An 18,637-nucleotide genomic window follows, 5' to 3' on the forward strand; every position below is an offset into this window, starting at 1 on the left:
TCAGACTTCGGCATTTGGTGGAAGCGGACTTAATCGAAAAATGGCTCCAGGACGAATACGGAGATTACGAAAAATGTATGAGCAAAAGTCAAGGAGCAACTCAACGGCCTCTGGGAATGGACGAAATGAGAGGGATTTTTTCCATGGTTTTCGTTTTGCTAGCGACTTCGTGCGCGGTTCTAATGGTTGAATTATTGTTCTTTCGATATTGTCATAAATTAAGGAACAGAAGTTATGAGATAGGAAAAGCTGCAATGTAGCGCCGTTTTTCCTACGCGCTCCCCTATTTGGGTTGATTTTGTGTCTATATGCCATGGGATAGAGGGGGTTAAGCAGAGGGATGAAAACGCCAAAGATAAGAACTTAGAATTTATCCCTGTTTTGCCAGTTAATCGTACAGCTAGTGAAGATATTACACTATCACTGAAAACCCAGTGGTCAAAATAAAAAATTTGTATTTCTCAAGCTTATTTTGCGAACCTAATAAAAGGTTTTTCACAAAATTACTCGAAAAACCATAAAAATACGATATTTATTTTATTTTAAGAAAATCAAACCATGAACTATTTTAACTAGTATTATTAAATATAAACCCCCGAGATTTTCCTTGATTTTGAATCATTTTCGAAGGTTAATTTATTTATTTATATTGTAGATAAATTTCTATGACGAATTTGAACTGCATATGTTACAATATTCGCATAGTGGTATTATAGGAAAAATAAAAATGTGTTGTATTTTCATTGAAAAATCATTGTTGAAAGAAATATATGGAAATCTAAAATTAATATAATCTAATAGACAGGTGAAACCGGCGTTAGAAAATGCGTAGCAGGAAACGTATGGAGTAAACCGTTTGTGCCCAACTCAGCTACTTCTGCTCTTCTACAAATTTCCATAACACGTTTTCTAGCACGAGTTAAACCTGTCAGCCCCTTTTAGTATTCTGGGATTAGATAATATGACATCGATCCAGCTGTGGACTAGGTAGCTTGTCTAGTAGGTTGAAGTGACTTCGAAGTGTTGAAAATCTTTTTAATTTCAATTTAGAAATTTATTCTGTTTATATTAAGTTAGAATTATCTAAATTATATATTTTATTATGCATAAGATATGTATAAAAGTAAACCTACAAATATTTTTTCAGTCATAAAAGCCATTTTTTAGTTTCGTTTAACCACAAAATTCGGCACCTAACATAATAACGATTTTGGAGCGAATCTTTGCCAGATTTTTAACAGCAGAAATGTTTCAAAACCGGCACAAATTATCCACTTAATTTCAAACTGAGATTCATTTCAAATCAAAATTTTTTATCAATATTTATCTTAATATGAAAATGTCAACCAACCTTTGTTCTTTTCGTTAATAAAGCAATACATGATATCTGTTTCTCTCTTATATCATTCTTTAGCTTGTTACTATTTTTCTATTAAAGATTCAAATTTTCTAAAATAACATATAGCCAGGGCCGGATTAAGACTTTATGGGGCCCTAGGCCCAAGTTAATTTTTGTGCCCCCTTTTAATAGCGAGCGAAGCGAGCTAGGCACTTCCTCAATTTATAATTGAGAAATGGAAGGAAAATTCATTTTGCTGCCAGATTTAGTATCTCGTCAGGGGCTAGACGGCGGTCCGTCAGAGAATTTGACAATCAAACGTTTTTTGGTTCATAGGGATGGACGCATTTACTAAAATTACTTCGGAAAATATTTTGTGAAAAGCAAATGATTAAAGTTTTGTACTTTTATTTTTTTTCGATCCCTCTTGGTACCCCTTGTAGGCTTGGTGCCCTAGGCCCAGGCCTATTCGGCCTATTGGTTAATCCGGCCCTGCATATAGCCGTGCAGTCTTTCGACGGATATATTACTGCAGCAACTAAGTCGTGCCTATTCACAGTCTACATTTGCACTTGTTACCTTGAAAGATGTAACAAAATTATCATAGATGGTAGCAATGGACTAACTAAATGACAAATATTTTAGTGAATTTTTAATATGTAATGTTTCATTGAAATTATAAGATAAGATAGTTGTTAATGTTATAAGAATTATTTAAAATTTAACAAATATTTAAAATAGGAAATACTTGAATTTAAAATGTTCTTCCGTTCATATTCATAACAGATACATGTAGACAAATTAGTTATTTATTTATTTAAAGATATTATTGTTTTGGATAATATCTGTATATTTAATAAAACGCTTTATAATATAGAGCGATTTTATGTAACTCATAAATTCAAAATTTCATTTTTGTTTTACTTATCTACGGTACAGTAGAGCAAATAAGTAAATAAGTAAAAGCTATATGTTTTCTTGTTAAAGTAAAAAACTCGATCGATTGATCTGCTTAATTACTGTGGTTAATAAAAGTTAAAATATTATAATTGGGACTCGTTTTCATTTGCAACTATTTGGTTGCCGAGTTGTGGCACTTCAGTTTTGGAAAAACGAAAAGACCCTGATTGTACATGATCATCTATCTTGTCCCATTGATGTTCTTGTGACGTTCCAAATATCGTGTACACGATTGCGCAGAAAACATTGATTCCCATTGAGATATAGAAAGCTTTGTGCCACTGGCCTAACGTTTCCTAAAATCGGAAATAAATATTAAATATAAAGTGTTCTTGACTATCCTCACTTGGCAGTGCAATAAAATAGATATAGTTAAGTACGTTGTTCATATTCCAGAAAATTAATTTTTCGAACGTAGTAAATCTTTTAAAATTTCAGATTTGAAACTATTTTGCGTTAATTTTGGGACAAAAAATGCCATAGGATATATTCCCTTTACGGTTATTGGGCCTGCATTGGGTCGCTTTGTTTATTGAAAATGGTATATTTTTGGGTTTTGACTTATGTTAATAAAAGCTACTAGATCGACCTAATCATCCAACGGCAAAAGTAATCAGCAGATGATTTCCTATCGTTTTGATGAATAGATGTTTAGTATAGCGTTAGCACCACTATGTGGTATACAGATAAACTACTTATCTCAACATGGACGTTCTTGGACTGTTGTTTAAAATGTTGAAATGTATTGCCTTCATTTGCTTACACAACAGGATACAGCAATAATTAATTCTAAATAAAATGTGCTTCAGTCAATAAAATTGATTTACGTCTAGTTGGCGTCTAGGAATTCATTGGCCGAAGGGCGTAAAAGGTTCAAATGACTGCTTAAGAGAAAAACGCGCCAATGTTCATTGCAAAGTTTCAAAGTCGGATTATTATATGGAAAGTGGTGATACATTCGGATCAATTGGGCGTTTAAGTGTTGGTTTCTTCATTTAAAGGCCGCGAAGATAAATTCAATTTTCTCGTGCCCGAATTTGGACTCCGAAAAACGGAACTTGTCGATTTCTTGTGGAGTCACACCGTGGACAGCTTGACCGTTAGTGGCAGAGATGTAGACATGTAGTGTATTATTTCAAAGAAAAAAAAAGGGTGGCTCACTTTCTCTTTTTATTTCGTGCCTGCCCTATATGAGGACAGGGCAAGATATATTGCGTTTACTCAATAGTGGTACCATCTCCTGATATAATAGTGCATAAATATTTTCACCCAAAGTAAGCGTTATTTACATATTTAAAGCATTTCAATTTTTAATGGCCTTGGCTGTATCACTCGGTTATTTCCAAAGACAAAGAGGAGTTCGCCGAGAGTTATTAGTCTTTAGTCACATAATAATTTACTTTGTCAATGGCGAAACAGACCATTATTAAAAAAATGCATTAGGTAAATAGGTAGTGTCATACTTATGTATAATTATGTTACTTATGGTTGAATTAAATATATTGAAATTTGGTGGGCAAGAGGGGGCCTCAAATTGTAGTGCCTACTAGGGAAAAATTCCTGGCGGCGCCACTGTCTGCGGTGGATAAAAATGAGTTGGAAACTGAAAAGTTGTTCAATCCGGTAAATATCGCTGGAAAGAAAATCTCGTCGAAGAGGACAATGGCTAGTCAGCTGGTTTTGGATCAAAATAGTTTCATTGGAAAATTATCGGCACTTCTCGACCTCAAATTGGAGTCTAAATCTATTACATCAGAAGAAAGAATTACAGGCCGATTTGGAGTTAAAGGTCACGGGCTCAAATGTATCTTAACATCATTTTGTTACAAATTGATAATTGAGGAAATTAAGGAAGTAACGAGAGATTTGTCAGAAGATTTCCGGGACTAAATTGGAAAACAATTTGGAGAAACAGCGTACAGGGCTTCATGTTAGACACACACAAGAGGTTATAACCTGGTCTATAGAGTCTCTTACCCGCTGAGTTGTATAAGAAGTTCAGGATAAAGTGAGCCGCGCTAACAATATTATAGTTCTTGGTAGCGCGTCCCGGGATTTGGATGATCCACAGTTGGTGGAAAAACGGATTCAGCAGTCTTTGGATATGGAACCGGCTTATTTTTAAGTTGTAGCGTGTTCGCGACCAAGGGATTCCGGAAAGTGTCCTGGCCGGGTAAAAGTAGAACTCGAAGATATTGGAATGAAACTAGAAGTATTGGGAAAATCGAAAGTACTGAAATTGAAAAAAGGATTCAAAAACATTTAGCTTCGACCGGATCTGACTCGTCGGGAACAGTGGGCTCGAAAGGCGTTTTTTTAAAATAAAAACATGCCCAGAGTTGAGGAGTCTACTCATCGAAAACGGAACTAACAATGAACTCAACAGTCGCGGGGTCACCGGATAACAAAACATCACAAAGGTCATCGTAAAGCGAAAAAGAAAGAAGTTTTGAAAATTGGTGTTTTAAATATTCAAAATGGACGTAAAAATGCGGTATGGAATGAACTTCATTCTCAAAATGAGGCGAGAAAATTTTGCGATAGTTTTTGTAGTGGAGAAATGTTTGAAAGACCCGGAAACTCTGGATCCTTTTTCAGATTTCATTTGGATTGGGAATAATTGATGTCAAGGAGAGAAAAAAGGAGGTGGGATTGGTGTGGTGACCTCAGCGACAGAACCATGTATCTGATTAAAATCATGCAAGGAGCATATGTGGGTGGAGATCGTTACTTCGACGGAGCAATTTATTCGGAAGAAGGACATTCGAACCTGTATGTCTAGGGATATGCATACTCTTGCGAATTAGAGCATTTGAATGGGAAGCAATTTCGATGTTGGTCCACTGACCATAACCTCGAAATTTTGAATCTTGATCACTGCATTTGTAGTGGTAGAATAACGTGGACGGCGGAAAAGCTGTATTGATTACGAGTTGTGTTATACCTCGATGAAACGACATTTTTCATCGCTAATGATTTACGAGGATGGTCTTCTTGGTCAAGGAAGTGAACATAATGCTTTTATCCCTTTTCATTTCATCTTATACCCCATCAATGGTGCAGTGTCGAAAATGCTGGCGGACGAACTCTCCCGAAATATTGGACAGTTACAGTGAAACTGTCGAAATTTCGTTACATGACGCCGATCACTTGTCGTACAAGATCTTTTTGGATTCTGTATATTAGCCTGCCTTTACTAATTTGGGAAAGGCAAGAATAGGCGCTAGCGTAAATTATTCATGTTTTATTCAACTTGTTAAAATGTTCCACGCGCTCTTTAATATTTTAGCGTAAAAGGCTCGCGCGTTTTTTTTATATTTCAGGGAGCACGCGCAAAATCGCTCGAGCCCGTTTACGCTAAAATATCAAGACGAGCGTGGAACGTTTTAACAAGTTGAATTAGAAATAACTAGAATTTATGCTAGCGTCTATTGTTTCAAAGAAACGTCTTCAAAAGAAATGGTATAGGGGATATGTAAAAGAAAAGGCTATTTTCGGGATTGATGTTGTACAATACCACCAGGAAGTGTACATGGTGAAGAAGAGAGAAACTACTTTGCTTGTCACGAGGAAAACTAAATCCGTTAATGCGGCCATGGAAAAAGAGATTTAAGAAGCTTGTGGGGTCGCTTTGAAAAAAGTCGGGAGCCTTTTCCGTGATAACAACAAGAAATCAGATTCGCCTATAGTTACATACTATGTTAAACGCCAAAAATTGTCTAATTGAGGCTAGAATACGCGAGTTGGTTTTGGAGGAAGAGATAGCGCTACTTTTAGGTGCTCTAACTTTGTGGAACGTTCAATCTTTATGGGAAAGTTTACAATCGAAGAACTAAATGCAGCCATTAGGCCGCTCCCTCTTGGAAAGGCTGCGGGTACTGATGGAGTCCCGAATGAGCTCCTTCACGCTCTGCTTCCGGTCTCTCTTATTTATCTTCTTGATCTTTATAATGAAGAGTTAGAGTGAAATGTCATTCCGGAGAGCTGGTCCCTGGCAGATATCCGTCTTATCTTCAAGGGTGAAGGAAGGGACTCGGTTGAACTTGAATGATATCGTTCGATCGCACTATCGCAATGCTTATCGAAACTCTACATGAGCATTTTTAAAACGAGATCAGTTAGTAGAAAGCAATGGTATCCTAGGTGAACTTCAAAATGGGTTCCGTCGTGATTGTCGGGAAGCTAATAATCTATTTTTTGTCACCCAAATGATTGAGAGAGCGCGAAAAGAAAATCGGCCACTCTTTATTGCTTTTCTGGATTTCAAATTGGCCTTTGACTCTGTTAATCGTGACTCACTATGGTCAACTCTTCAAAAATTAGGTATTCCACAGGATGTTTTCGCTCACTTCTCGGCGTTATACGGCTATGTCAAAAAAAAAATATCATCTTGGAAATGTTTCTACTTAATAGTGTTGGACTTAAACAGGGTAGCCGACGGTCACCGCTTCTATTCGCACTCTTTTTGGAACCCCTAAGTAGAACATTGGTTGCATCAGGCATAGGATTCCGCTTGCCTTATCCTTCTATGGAGGAAGTTATAATACCAGGTCTTATTTCGCTGATGATTTGCTAACCATGAGTGAATCTTTGACTATCTTAAAAGAACTTTTAGACATATGTCGAGAATTTTCAACTGAAAGAGGCCTATCTATTTCTTCTTCAAAATGAAAAATCATTCAGTTTCTACAAAGACAAAATCCGGATTTTTCGAACTCCATTATGTGGTGAATTTGTGATTTGTTTGTCGGATAAAACAACAAGCTGTCTTGAGCAATCTCGGTTTTTAGTAGGGAAATCAGAAATTTGTGAAAAGTTTCTGATATCTCGCGCTATAATTAAAGGCGAAATGACCTGGTCTACGTTAAAGACAGAGGAGAAGAATAAACTACGCTATCTTGGACGACTATTATATATGACTGATTCGCGAGTTGCTAAGATGGTATTTAATTATTTGCATAATGTGAGTGACAGATCTAAATGGGGATATCGCACGTCATCCCAGGACCGTCGATACGGTCTTGAATATTCGAAAGATGATGCTGACACACTTCGTAAATGGTACCAAGTTCGGATCGCGCAGTTGGGGAGTCAGCGACCCGTTTGTGGAAAGTAGACTTCGAGAAACATCAGAGCTTATCCCTGTACAATTTTAAAAGAAGCTAGGGCTGGAGCTATTTTTTAATAATGATAGAAGCAGCCATTGGTATCTTCTTGCAACAGTATTGCGTGCTTCTCCAGTGTTTGGAGGGGATTCAACGTGTACGCTTTGTGGAAGATCATCCGAACATATTGAACACGTGCTTTTCAACTGTGAGAAAATCTTCTCTACCCCACCACACGATGCTAGCTTGGTAGGATGCTTGAATTTTGTAAAGTCGTATAGTTGGTCTATAATAGCAGAAACAAAGAAGTGGAGTGGGATAACATCAGATTAAATTTTACAATGACGTAAGGAACTTTCTCCGATACTCGTCTCTGTTGTTGATGATGTTGTTGTTGCTGCTTTTGATTTTTTGTGTTGTGTGTTACCACATCCAAATATTTTAATTGTATTTTGATATAATTTTTACGTTAACTGATAGTTTTGTAATCTTTAGTGAACAGCGCTTGCGAATTTTTTTGTATAAAAGTTCCTTCCTGATCTAAAAGGGACCCTCTGTATGGGAAGCAAATACATATTATTATTATTATTGCGTATTCTTATGCTTAGTATAAACAAATTAATATTAGTTATTAGAACGTAAGATATAAATTTTAGGGAAGCGTCGTGGAAGAAAATTAGACTTCTAAATCTTAGCTAAGGTGAGGTTAGGGTCCATTTGAAACCCTCACAATTGGCTAGATTTCACGAAAACAATCAGTGGAATAGGATTAGTTTGAATGGGACCGGGGCTTCCGGTTTTAGTTCATAATAGACATTTCAAGCAAACACATAAAACAAATCAAGGGTCCTTCCTTAGTGAAAATTGTGCTCTTTTGACCTCCAGTTGCCTAGTTCAGCGCATAATAAGAGCAAATATTACATACTCTCATTATGCCATTAAAGAATTAATTACAAGAACCTTTCGTCACTTCCAACTCCGTGAGGAAAACGCGTCATAAACTTAATTCATCGTAAACAGAAGAGGGTTTTGAAAACTCACAAAATTATTTATTTAACTCGCTACTGCAAAATTGTTCTCAAGGTTTTCTTTTCATTAAGGGAAACCTATCTTTCATTATGTTGTATCTGGTATTATGTAAGTGTGCATTTTCGAAAGAGAAATACCGTATTAATTTTGTAAAGTGCCAATCAAAAAGAAACTGGAGAAAATCCATGGTCACACTATCACATGAAACCCGTTTTCAAGTCGATGTTTTCTAAACTTAATTTGTGAAAAACTTGCTATCGTACCAACATAAACCGGGTTTTCTGATCTAATGCGACCATGGCTTAAGACTCACGTTTCCATTTGTTAATGATCCAATCAAGAGAGGGGCTAAAAATCCTGAAAAAAATCCGATTCCGTTGACTATGCTCATCAAAGTACCTGAAGAAACGCAACGTTATTTTACAATTAATTCAAATCATAAACATGAAACCAATTAGTTTAAAAATAGTTCATAAAAAAGTACCCATCTATACCATAATCTGTACACCGCATCTTTGCTCAAAATAATTTTAATCACGTATAATTTTTCCAAATCACAATTTTTTTATCCAAAAATCTGGGAAATACTTACCTTAGTTTGCATGTATAGTAGGTAAACGTTTCAAGCAAAAAACATTAGTGGGAGATGAATAGAGAGCGATACATTATAAACTTATTTGATTCATCATAGTGGCCAATCCGTTAAAATACTATGTTCGGTGCTAGCTATAGTAGCGTCATTGACCTACATATACTTCATAGCTAAGCCTCTCTATCAAACGTCTACCATGATATTATTTTAAAATCAGGATTCAGAAACCTGTGATGTTAATAATCACGCAACTACCATTGGCGTCTTAATGTGATAGCGGACCTAAACGGGTTACCATGTTAAAGAAAACAAACCACAACTACTAGCAAGCTAGGAATACTCACCGGAATGTATTGGAGAAACGTCCATAAGAGAAACATAGATTCCAATGTGTCCGGAGGCGTTAACTATTTCTCCCAAGTACAAGAAAAACAGCGCCCAGATTCGGTCACAGCCAGATAAAATCAGCCCAAGTATTGATAAAGCTGATCCGATAGTTCCTACCAAACAGAGCAAAATGCGAACTCCAAAACAAATAATTGTAAACACAAGTAAAGAACCTCGCCAGTGAATAGCCCAAACCCAAAATGTACTGAGGTCAACAGCCAACTTAAGTCTCGCTTTTCATGATTCCCTCCTACACGATTAGACCTAGGAGCAACCAGGCTCCCCGCCAGCAATATGCACAAGTATGCACGTGCCTACGTTGAAAAAGTGTAGGCCTACTTGGGGGCCTCCAAATTTTTAAAAAGGTGCCTATGATTGGGCCTCCAAAATCGAATTAAACTTTCAGTTCGTAAGATTTTTACATTTGGGCCTTCTAAAAATGTTTATTTAGAAAGCAGGTTTCTTTGCCAATTTCAAGAGGGTTAGAATGAATGACCGCGATTCCAGATTTTTACATTAAAAACTTGATCTTTTGAATCGACTGAAATACTACATGCTAGTCAGAAAAGGTGCACCTGACACCTGTTTGCCGTGGTGTCAGTGAGAAGCTACAACACACTGTGTTACACCGATAAGCAACAAACACAGCACCCCACAAAAGGATAACGCAACCCGTCAAAAGTCGCGCATTTCCTTTTTCAAGACTACTAAGCTATTACAAACAGTCTTTTTCAAGACACATTAAATTTTGAGGTGTTGAAGGATAAACCGGAATTTTTTGCCAAGATTCAACTTTAGAGAGATCCTGTTGTAACTCGGCGTTAGATGTGTTTGTACTAAGAATTTTGATTAGTTTTGTGTCATCTGCAAAGAGACTGGGGAAACAATGGTCGACAGCTGAAGGTAAACTATTGATGTATATTGCAAATAAGAATGGTTAACATTAGGAGTGCACAGCTATGAAATTAGATATAAGAAAGGTATAAATCATTCTAACGCCGATGGACTAAGTCGTTTACCTTTATTATCAAAACCAATAACACCACCAATACCATCCGAGTATGTCTTCGCAATTAGCCAACTCAATCAAGGACCTCTCGACTCGATACAAGTAGCTGAAGAAACAGCAAAAGACCATATTTTGAAGCAAATCTACAAATTTGTTAAACAAGGGTGGCCAAACAAATTAGAAGAACATTTCAAGCCATACTGGAAGATAAGATATGACTTGTCTATTCATGAAGGAGTCTTATTAGCTACCGATCGGGTGGTCATACCGAAAACTTGCCTAGAAGTTATTCTGGATGAACTGCATAGTTCACTCCAGGGAATGGTACAAACAAAGCGATTAGCCAGGAGCAAAGTTTGGTGGCCAGAATTGCACACCAACATTGAGGACAGAATTAGAGCATGTTCAAGTTGTCAGCAAAATGCAACCATGCCAAAGGCTGAATACTTGAAGTGGCCCGAGGAGATCCAACCGTGGACTCGTGTCCATATAGACTTTGCCGGACCGGTAAATGGGAAATATTTATTAATATTAGTGGACTCTACCTCGAAATGGATGGAAATCGGAGTCACTTCAACAACCAGTTCAGCCGTAGTCATCACATTCTTACGACAAAATTTGGCACGTCATGGAATTATGAAGACCCTGGTGTGTGATAATGCCACTTGTTTCACAAGTAACGAGTTCCAAATCTTCACGCAGAATAACGGCTTCAAGCATTTGACCATTGCACCGTATCACCCTGCTTCAAATGGTCAGGCTGAAAGGGTGGTGCGTACCGTGAAGACATCATTAAAAAAATAGATGGTACTTCTAACTCTGCCATTGATGTAATTGACGAAGGTTTAAAAAAATTCTCAAATGGATCTCTCGACGTAAGACTAGCAAGATTTCTCATAAACTATCGCCGCACTCCGCAAATTAGTGGTAAATCTCCAGCGGAAATCATGTTTGGAAGAGAAATCCGCACCAAACTTGACATGGTCCATCAAACGAACTTTAAAGAGAAGAGAGGTAATGAGAATATCAACATCGATAAACCTATAATTGAAATGCTAGAAGTAAATAATAATAGCGATAAAACCATTAGTAAAAATTAGTGATGTTACCTTTAAGTTTCATCCTAATCAAAAAGTCTTTGTAAAAAACTATGGTAAGGGAAAAAATTGGATCGAGGGAACTGTAAAAAATCTATCGGAAATATTATGTATGGGATTGATATTGGGAGAGGTATTATTAGAAAACATCAGAACCAATTGAGACTAAGGAGTGAGAAGTTATTAAAACCAACCGTGTCTGAGACATCAACAACTGGAGGCAGTAAAATGAATCCAATTCCTGATGCAGGGTACAGATCAGTATTACAACCACTGATCCAGAGTCAAACAACCACCGATCCAGAGTCATCAGCAACCACCAATCCTGAGTCCTGACAATGAATCTCCAAGCTGGAGTAGCAAATCATCACCAAGTCGATCACCGAGTCGCAATCCTATCTTATTACCGCGTCAAGACTCGAGACCAGAGCAACAGCCTACCACAAGCATCTCTATTCCTAGTGTAGCCACATCATCAGAAGGAGCCCGATCAAGGATAGTTATTAGACAAGATTTCGAGTAGACACAGACCACACGTACGAAGATCCAGTCGAAGACGTAAATCAATTAAAAGACTTAATTTATGAACTGAAATGTTTAATCGTTAATGTAGTTAAAATACACTATAATCAGTCTATTTAAAAAAGAGGTGATGTTATGAACTATAATAGCCAGGGGGCGCCACTGGGTGGGGAAGCTGAGGGAGCTCTAGTTTTATGACCACCTAAACAGTGGTCTACCGGCTGCCGACATGTTCGGTGCTCTTACTTAAAACTTCATATGTAAAAATCATCATCATCATGGAAATAAATCTTATAGCTTCAATAGAGTGTTTAATTAACAAGAACAAACACATCAGATTGATTAAATCTAGATTATATTTTTTAATCTGGATTACCCTGATTTAATCTTGATTACCCTCATTTAATGACAATCACCCTGATTTAATCACGATTACCGTGATTTAATCATTTTACTATGATTAAGACGCAGCCAAAATGGAAGTGACCTGCCCCTCGGAAAAATCTAATCGACGAATGTCATTCCTTGATTAAAATGCCTTTAAAAAAATCCATTGCAGGGGAAACTTTTAGAAATCATGTCAAAATTTAAAAACAATCGTTAAAAGTCAGGAAATTTTTGAAATAAACATTATAGATGGGGCCTCTAAATCAGGCTGGGCCTACGTGCAGAAAATTCTTGGCGGGGCTACTGGGAGCAACAAACAAAAGGAGAACGCAGCTAGCTTTTTAACTCGCTATCTCAGAGTTGTGTTCAAATTTCATTTGACGAGCTTTTACACTGAGCGTTTTACGGAAAGGGGGAAGACAATTTCCGAATTTTCCCCTTCCGATGGCAGCAGGCGTAAAAGATTCTTACCAATGAAAAATGTACATAAGAAAATGCACGACTTTTGACGGGTTGCGTTATTCTTGTGTGCGGTGCTGTGTTTGTTGCTCCTAGACTAGTCAACCTAGGATCATATATACGGGAGTCTCTTTCTCCATACGAATGAAAAACTAGGAAAGATTATAAGCGGAAATGCGGAGGGCGGGTTTTTTATTTCCCGGAGAACCCAAGGCAAACAAAGTGTTGCCCGCATTTTATATCTTAACAAAAATGCATTCTTGCTAAAACTAAATTTAATATTTATTTCGTTATTTAAAAAATTGATAAAAAGTCCGTAAATATCCGTAAATGTTAAAATAGAAAAAAACTTTATTTTATTTGTAAATGTGTTCCAGAGAGTGAGCCAGACAAAATTCGAATATCATTTTGCGCACCAAGAAATTTTATGATTTCCCGTTAGGGGGTCAGGTGGGCTTGCCAAAACTGCTTGATAGACATCTCGATCGCCCAGTTATTCAAGATGGCGGCTGATCCAAGATGGCGGCGGGCGCTTTTGTTCAAATGCGTCTAAGGTTTGATCTACCTGTCCGAATTTGATAAAACAACTTTTATTCGGTAGATAATTGTATTACCAAAATATTATATTCAATGACATATCTTCTTTAAGGTAACAGGAAAGTTATAATTCGTGAAAATAAAATTTTGCAGGAACTTTAAACGACGTTTTTACATTACCAATATCGTAATAATTAGTTTAGATTTTTTGGTCTACTATACGTTAGATGGGTCTCCTACCTTTCAAACGACGTAACGCACGCGCATCTATTGTATAAACTCACCGAATTATACACAGCACAAAAAGAGGTGGCGCTAATACGTAGTGTCGGAAATATTTATAGACTTGTATTTTTGGTGTCCTTGCTCTGTAGATAGAGCTCTTACGTTTCTAACGACGTAAATAAGCAGGACCACCTATTTCATATATTTTCCGAATTATAAAGAAAAAAAAAGTTTAACTGCATTTATTATTTACAAACCGTACCAAGAACTTTTAAGTTTACAACAAAAAAATGAAAATATAAATGAAAATTATTTTTATATATTATGTTAGTATTAACTTTATTACTTTATTACTCTATATTTCTTTTGCAATATATTTTACATTTCTATATTTACATTAGTTAGTCATCGTCAGAGTCATCCGAGTCTTCAAATGAAATATGGTTGAAGTATTCTTCTTCTATTTCAATATTCGTACATTCTTGAAGTTTGAACGCGGATGTACATTTCATTTTATTTAAAATGCACGTGCAATCTAGCGGCCAATAAACTCTACTACAAGCGTAAGCCATTAAACTTATTACTACCTCTAGTGCTGGTAGTCCGAGCATCCACTGAATATCTAGTTGACCTCTCACGTTCAATTTCCATCCGTGATTCGCGGTTGGGTTCGGAATATCCGGTGAACTCATTACACTTCTTTTCCAAATTACGGCCTGGTAATTAGCGCGTAAAGAATGTTGTCGAAGGGTGTTTTCTCAAGGTGGTAACTGTCCCGACTCCCCGTTTCCCTTTTTAACGCGAAACATTTAATATCTTAGCGAGTTTACATCCAAAAATTTTGTTTTAGCGCAATATATTTGACGCGTTAGTGCTTGAATGGACTTAAATGTTTCTTCCGAGAGCTCCCATTCCGTACCGAGATCCGAGACGGCTTGTCGGAAGCTAGCATACTGTATAATGCACTTAAACACCTTGAGCTTTCCTTGTCCCACGAGAGCACTTACTGTATCGCAACCAGTAGAACAATGGAGCCCAATAAGGGCGTTACATGCATCTGACCCTAAAGCTGAGGCAAGTTTGGTTATGTCAACGATTCTTACGTTATTTTTGTGCCTCTCGCGACAAAAAAGTTCTTTGTAATTTGAGAACTAAAATCTATGCATAAAATAAGCACGTCGGTGTCGTCAGCTGCTACTATTATGTTGGAGTATTATTTTTGGCGTGTTTAGCGTGGAGAATTAATCGTGTATCGGCCTCTTCTTGATTCGTCTCCAGTTCCGATAATACTTCGCAGTTATCTTTCTGCAGTTTAGTGCATATACCGTTACATGACACGATCATGGTCTTCGTTCCTAGCCAATTTCTCATTTCTCGCGTTTTCCAATTTCTTTCAAGGAAGCTGATAAGGTTAGTTTTGCTTTCGGAGCTTGTTAAATGCCGTCTCCAATTTTTTATTCTGTGACCCGGTCTTATTTCGTGGAAAGCAATGCCACCGTCTGACCCTCTATTTATGCGCTCAGCCGATTTTATTGAAATTTCGCGGTAAATATCAAACACAACGTCAATTCGGTTGCTGTCTCTGCCAACCTTGATCATCTGTTGAAAAATTTGAACCGAAAGTTCTTCAAAGTATAGTTATCTCCGTGCATTTTCTGAATTATTGGCATAGCGTCGATCAAAGTAGCCTTGGAACCTAGTATATTTTCAGTCGGGGCCACCTTATTCTCGAGAAATTTGGCGAAAGACGCTTTGTTGGTCTTTTTAGCGATCCATCAGCATTGGCAAGCGTCCAGGGTAAAGGACCAAGTGGGTGACAAAATACCTCCTTCATATCTAGCAGGCGATTTTCAGCAACTAAAACCATGTTAACGAAAAGTCTTTGGTCTGCTTTCAAAATAATTTCTTTGTTCTTTACCTTCATAGAACGGGGTTTTATGGTTGAGAATGTTTGAAGTTGAATTTTTTTAATAGGGTCATGGAAGCCCTCTCCACACTGGATTCGACTTTCTTGAAAGACTTGGTATGCTTTTTCACCTTTATCGTAAGCGCTTAGAAGGTCTTGACTAACTTCAGCGGGTGCGAAGGTTCTTGTTGATATATTAACGATATCGGAAGGGTCTTCGTCGAAGGGATTAGTCCAATAATTCGTAAATAGCACAAACTTCGTCTTCGTCCTTTTTAGTTGTTGTGTTTTGCAAATCATTATGATAAAATTTTACTCGTTGACTTGAAATTTGCTCTCTCAGTTGTCTCAAGGACCAAGCTCTGTGTTCAGAAGTAAGATAATATTTAGAAACCGAACCGGGTTTAAGGATGAAACCTCGTGTCCCACCCGCTGTTTGAGTATCTTTGTTTACAGTTTCCTCGGTCGTTTGGTCTACCGCTATTCTATCGAACGGATTCTGACTTCGAAGCTGGACACTAAATCCTCCACGTAGAAAATGTTCGTATAAATCTGGTGCAGTGTTCTCTAGTTGAGTCATTTGGGCATAGTAGGTCGGTAAATACCTCGAATAGTTTACTTTGCCCATAGCAAAAGCCAATGGTATAATGTCGTGAATAGTGGCTAAATGGAGATACCAACTGCCTTCTCTGTCGGCGCGAAGTAGCCTAAGCAACGTTTCGACTTTATCTACGTACATCATCCAATATTTTGATAGAGGACCTCGCTCGTGTCACAATAAAGTTATATATTCCATGAATTTATTCATAATGACCATGCAAGATGGGTCTTCGAAATCGATAAGTATGTAGTTTTTATTGTGTTTTCGCGAATTTCCGATATTACATTTTTGGCTTCGATCAGAATCGCTTCGTCTCGTTCCATCTCAATCCATTTTTCGAAGCTTTTCCAAATCAAACGCATCATTTCTTCGTAAGTAAGTTTATGTAAACGTATAGCTCTGTTGTAATGTTTACCTTCCAAAACTTTGTTAATTGACCCTTCAGCTATCGTTCCCGAATCAACGGCTAAATCACGAAGAATTGAATCTCCAAACATTTTCCCAATAATGGACATTAAATTGCAAATTGTGTGAAAATTTCACATCATTATTACGACATTTCGCGGGTATTCTTGGTTGCCCCATACAACTTCCGCGGCTTTTGCACAAAGAGCTTGGTCGAAAACAACTGCGATATTTTCGAGACCAAGCGATTCTTTAATTTTTACACACTGCCTTATAATCTCTTGCACCGTGGACATTTCCGTCGCTAGCGCATTGATAGTTGGCAAATATTCAACAATATCCGCTGTAGGTGTCGTTCCGTCCATTTTCGATATTGAATCCCGTCCAGCAGTGATTTCTAGAAAATGTCCATACTAAAATCTGGACTCAAGCGTTTTGTACCGCTGAGATTATGTACTCCGAAATGTCCTTCGGAATAATAGCTGGGGTACTTCGCTTTTTACTAATTACGTAAATACTCATCGGTTTTTCTACCACTTCTATAGTTCTTTTTTTCTTTCTTGCTGGTATTAGAAGGGGGTCTTGGAGGCAAACACGAATGGGACATATTTTGAACAATTATTCCGTTAACTATATGTGATGTTCCTGAACCACTTAAGGCTTCTTCTTGGCGGTCAATGTTATCGAAAGCAAGCCCGGTTGGGACATTTGGGTGAACGTTAGAGGGTAGAGTAACGGAATCGATGGTGACGCTCTGTAATTTTTCGATACTTAGGGCGGTGTCTATTTCTTCAAGCTTTGAATAAGATATGGAATGTCCCAAGTTGTTGATAATTTTTATTAGCTCTACATTTCCCGTAAGAGTTTTGATAGCCCATGGTAATAAAATATGTTTTGGAGTAAGAATTTTGCCCGTTGAAATTGCATATATAACGTCCTGTGTTAGCGACCATGCCGTTCTAGATAATTTAGCTGAAATTTTTTTATTTTCTCCAGTTAAAAGTACTCCTAGAAACTCTTTTAAAGATTCCGGTATTGATATATAATTTGAATCAAGTTATCTAGGGTTCGTTGGCCAATTTTGTTCAGCGACGCAATTTTTTATATCTTTTGAAATCATTGCCGATCAACTATGTTTCTCCGTTATTTCATCAAATTTGCGTTTTAATCTAATGAATTCTTCAATTAATGTATCAAGCGACATATGTTTGATCTGACATACAATCTGCGATCAACGTTTAAAAAAACAATTAACGTCCCAAATTCGCCTTCAATATTTCTTTTCGAATTTGATTTGGTTGACGGCAATATTTCCTTTCCTGGTACACCTTCAATATTTATTAAACGAACTAGCTTTGCCGTAAGTTCCACGAATGAAATAAATGACTGATTAGAAATAATCTCGTACCTTATATATTCATAAAGATGATTTACAGCTGATTGTTCCGCCAGTTTATATGATTCAGAGTGGGACTCTTCTTCGTGATGTTCAGTCCTTGAATCACGCGTGTAACTTCTATAACACGATTTGTGGTAATGAGCTTCTGCCGCAATTATATCTCTTGAGGAAATTGCTATCATTGTCTGATCGCTCCGTTTAATAGTAATATCGCGTAATTTTAGGTCAGATCTCAGTTCGAGAGCTTGCGTTAGTGCTTCACGAGTATTAGTTCCGATTTTGTATTTGCTACGTTCAAAGAATATACAGATTTTTTCCAAAACTCTGGAATCTGATAGCGCATTTCGCGTAGATCGACGGGGCTTTTTAAAATCACTGTGTACACTCGCGTCTTCTTCCGAACGCTTCTTTTCAAATTCGTCTAGAGTTTTTTTCAATGTGAATGTAGACCTACCGTTTCTGTGGTAAAATACAACTGGAACGCTTGAAGCAGCTTCATTCCCTAAGTCCAAAATTGCCCTGAAGTTTCTATTTGTGGCAGTTTTGAATAGAGAATTCCAAGATTCGAAATCTTTCGGTTTTACTAATTCGTTTAATTCCGACTTTTTTCCACAAATTATACACCTGCCACTGACCTCGACTGCTACTCCTAATTTTCTATTACTCTTCGACATTTTT

At 37.2% G+C, this 18,637-nt stretch overlaps 1 protein-coding gene across 1 annotated transcript in view; it reads right to left on the reverse strand.

Moving 5' to 3' along the window:
• Window positions 1-2,382: 2,382 nt before the first annotated feature.
• Window positions 2,383-18,637, reverse strand: part of LOC149960540 (sialin-like) — a 32,948-nt gene continuing 16,693 nt past the window's right edge. The window contains exons 6-8 of the mRNA XM_090181620.1: window positions 9,370-9,525; window positions 8,747-8,832; window positions 2,383-2,595 (exon numbers count right to left, since the gene is read on the reverse strand). Of these exons, the coding sequence (XP_090037746.1) occupies window positions 2,383-2,595; window positions 8,747-8,832; window positions 9,370-9,525 (455 nt within the window). The remainder of the gene's footprint in view (window positions 2,596-8,746; window positions 8,833-9,369; window positions 9,526-18,637) is intronic.

The sequence above is a fragment of the Leiobunum rupestre genome, chromosome 1 (genome assembly GCF_980474605.1).
Source record: "Leiobunum rupestre chromosome 1, qqLeiRupe1.1.hap1, whole genome shotgun sequence".
In the NCBI taxonomy this organism is placed as follows: domain Eukaryota; kingdom Metazoa; phylum Arthropoda; class Arachnida; order Opiliones; family Sclerosomatidae; genus Leiobunum; species Leiobunum rupestre.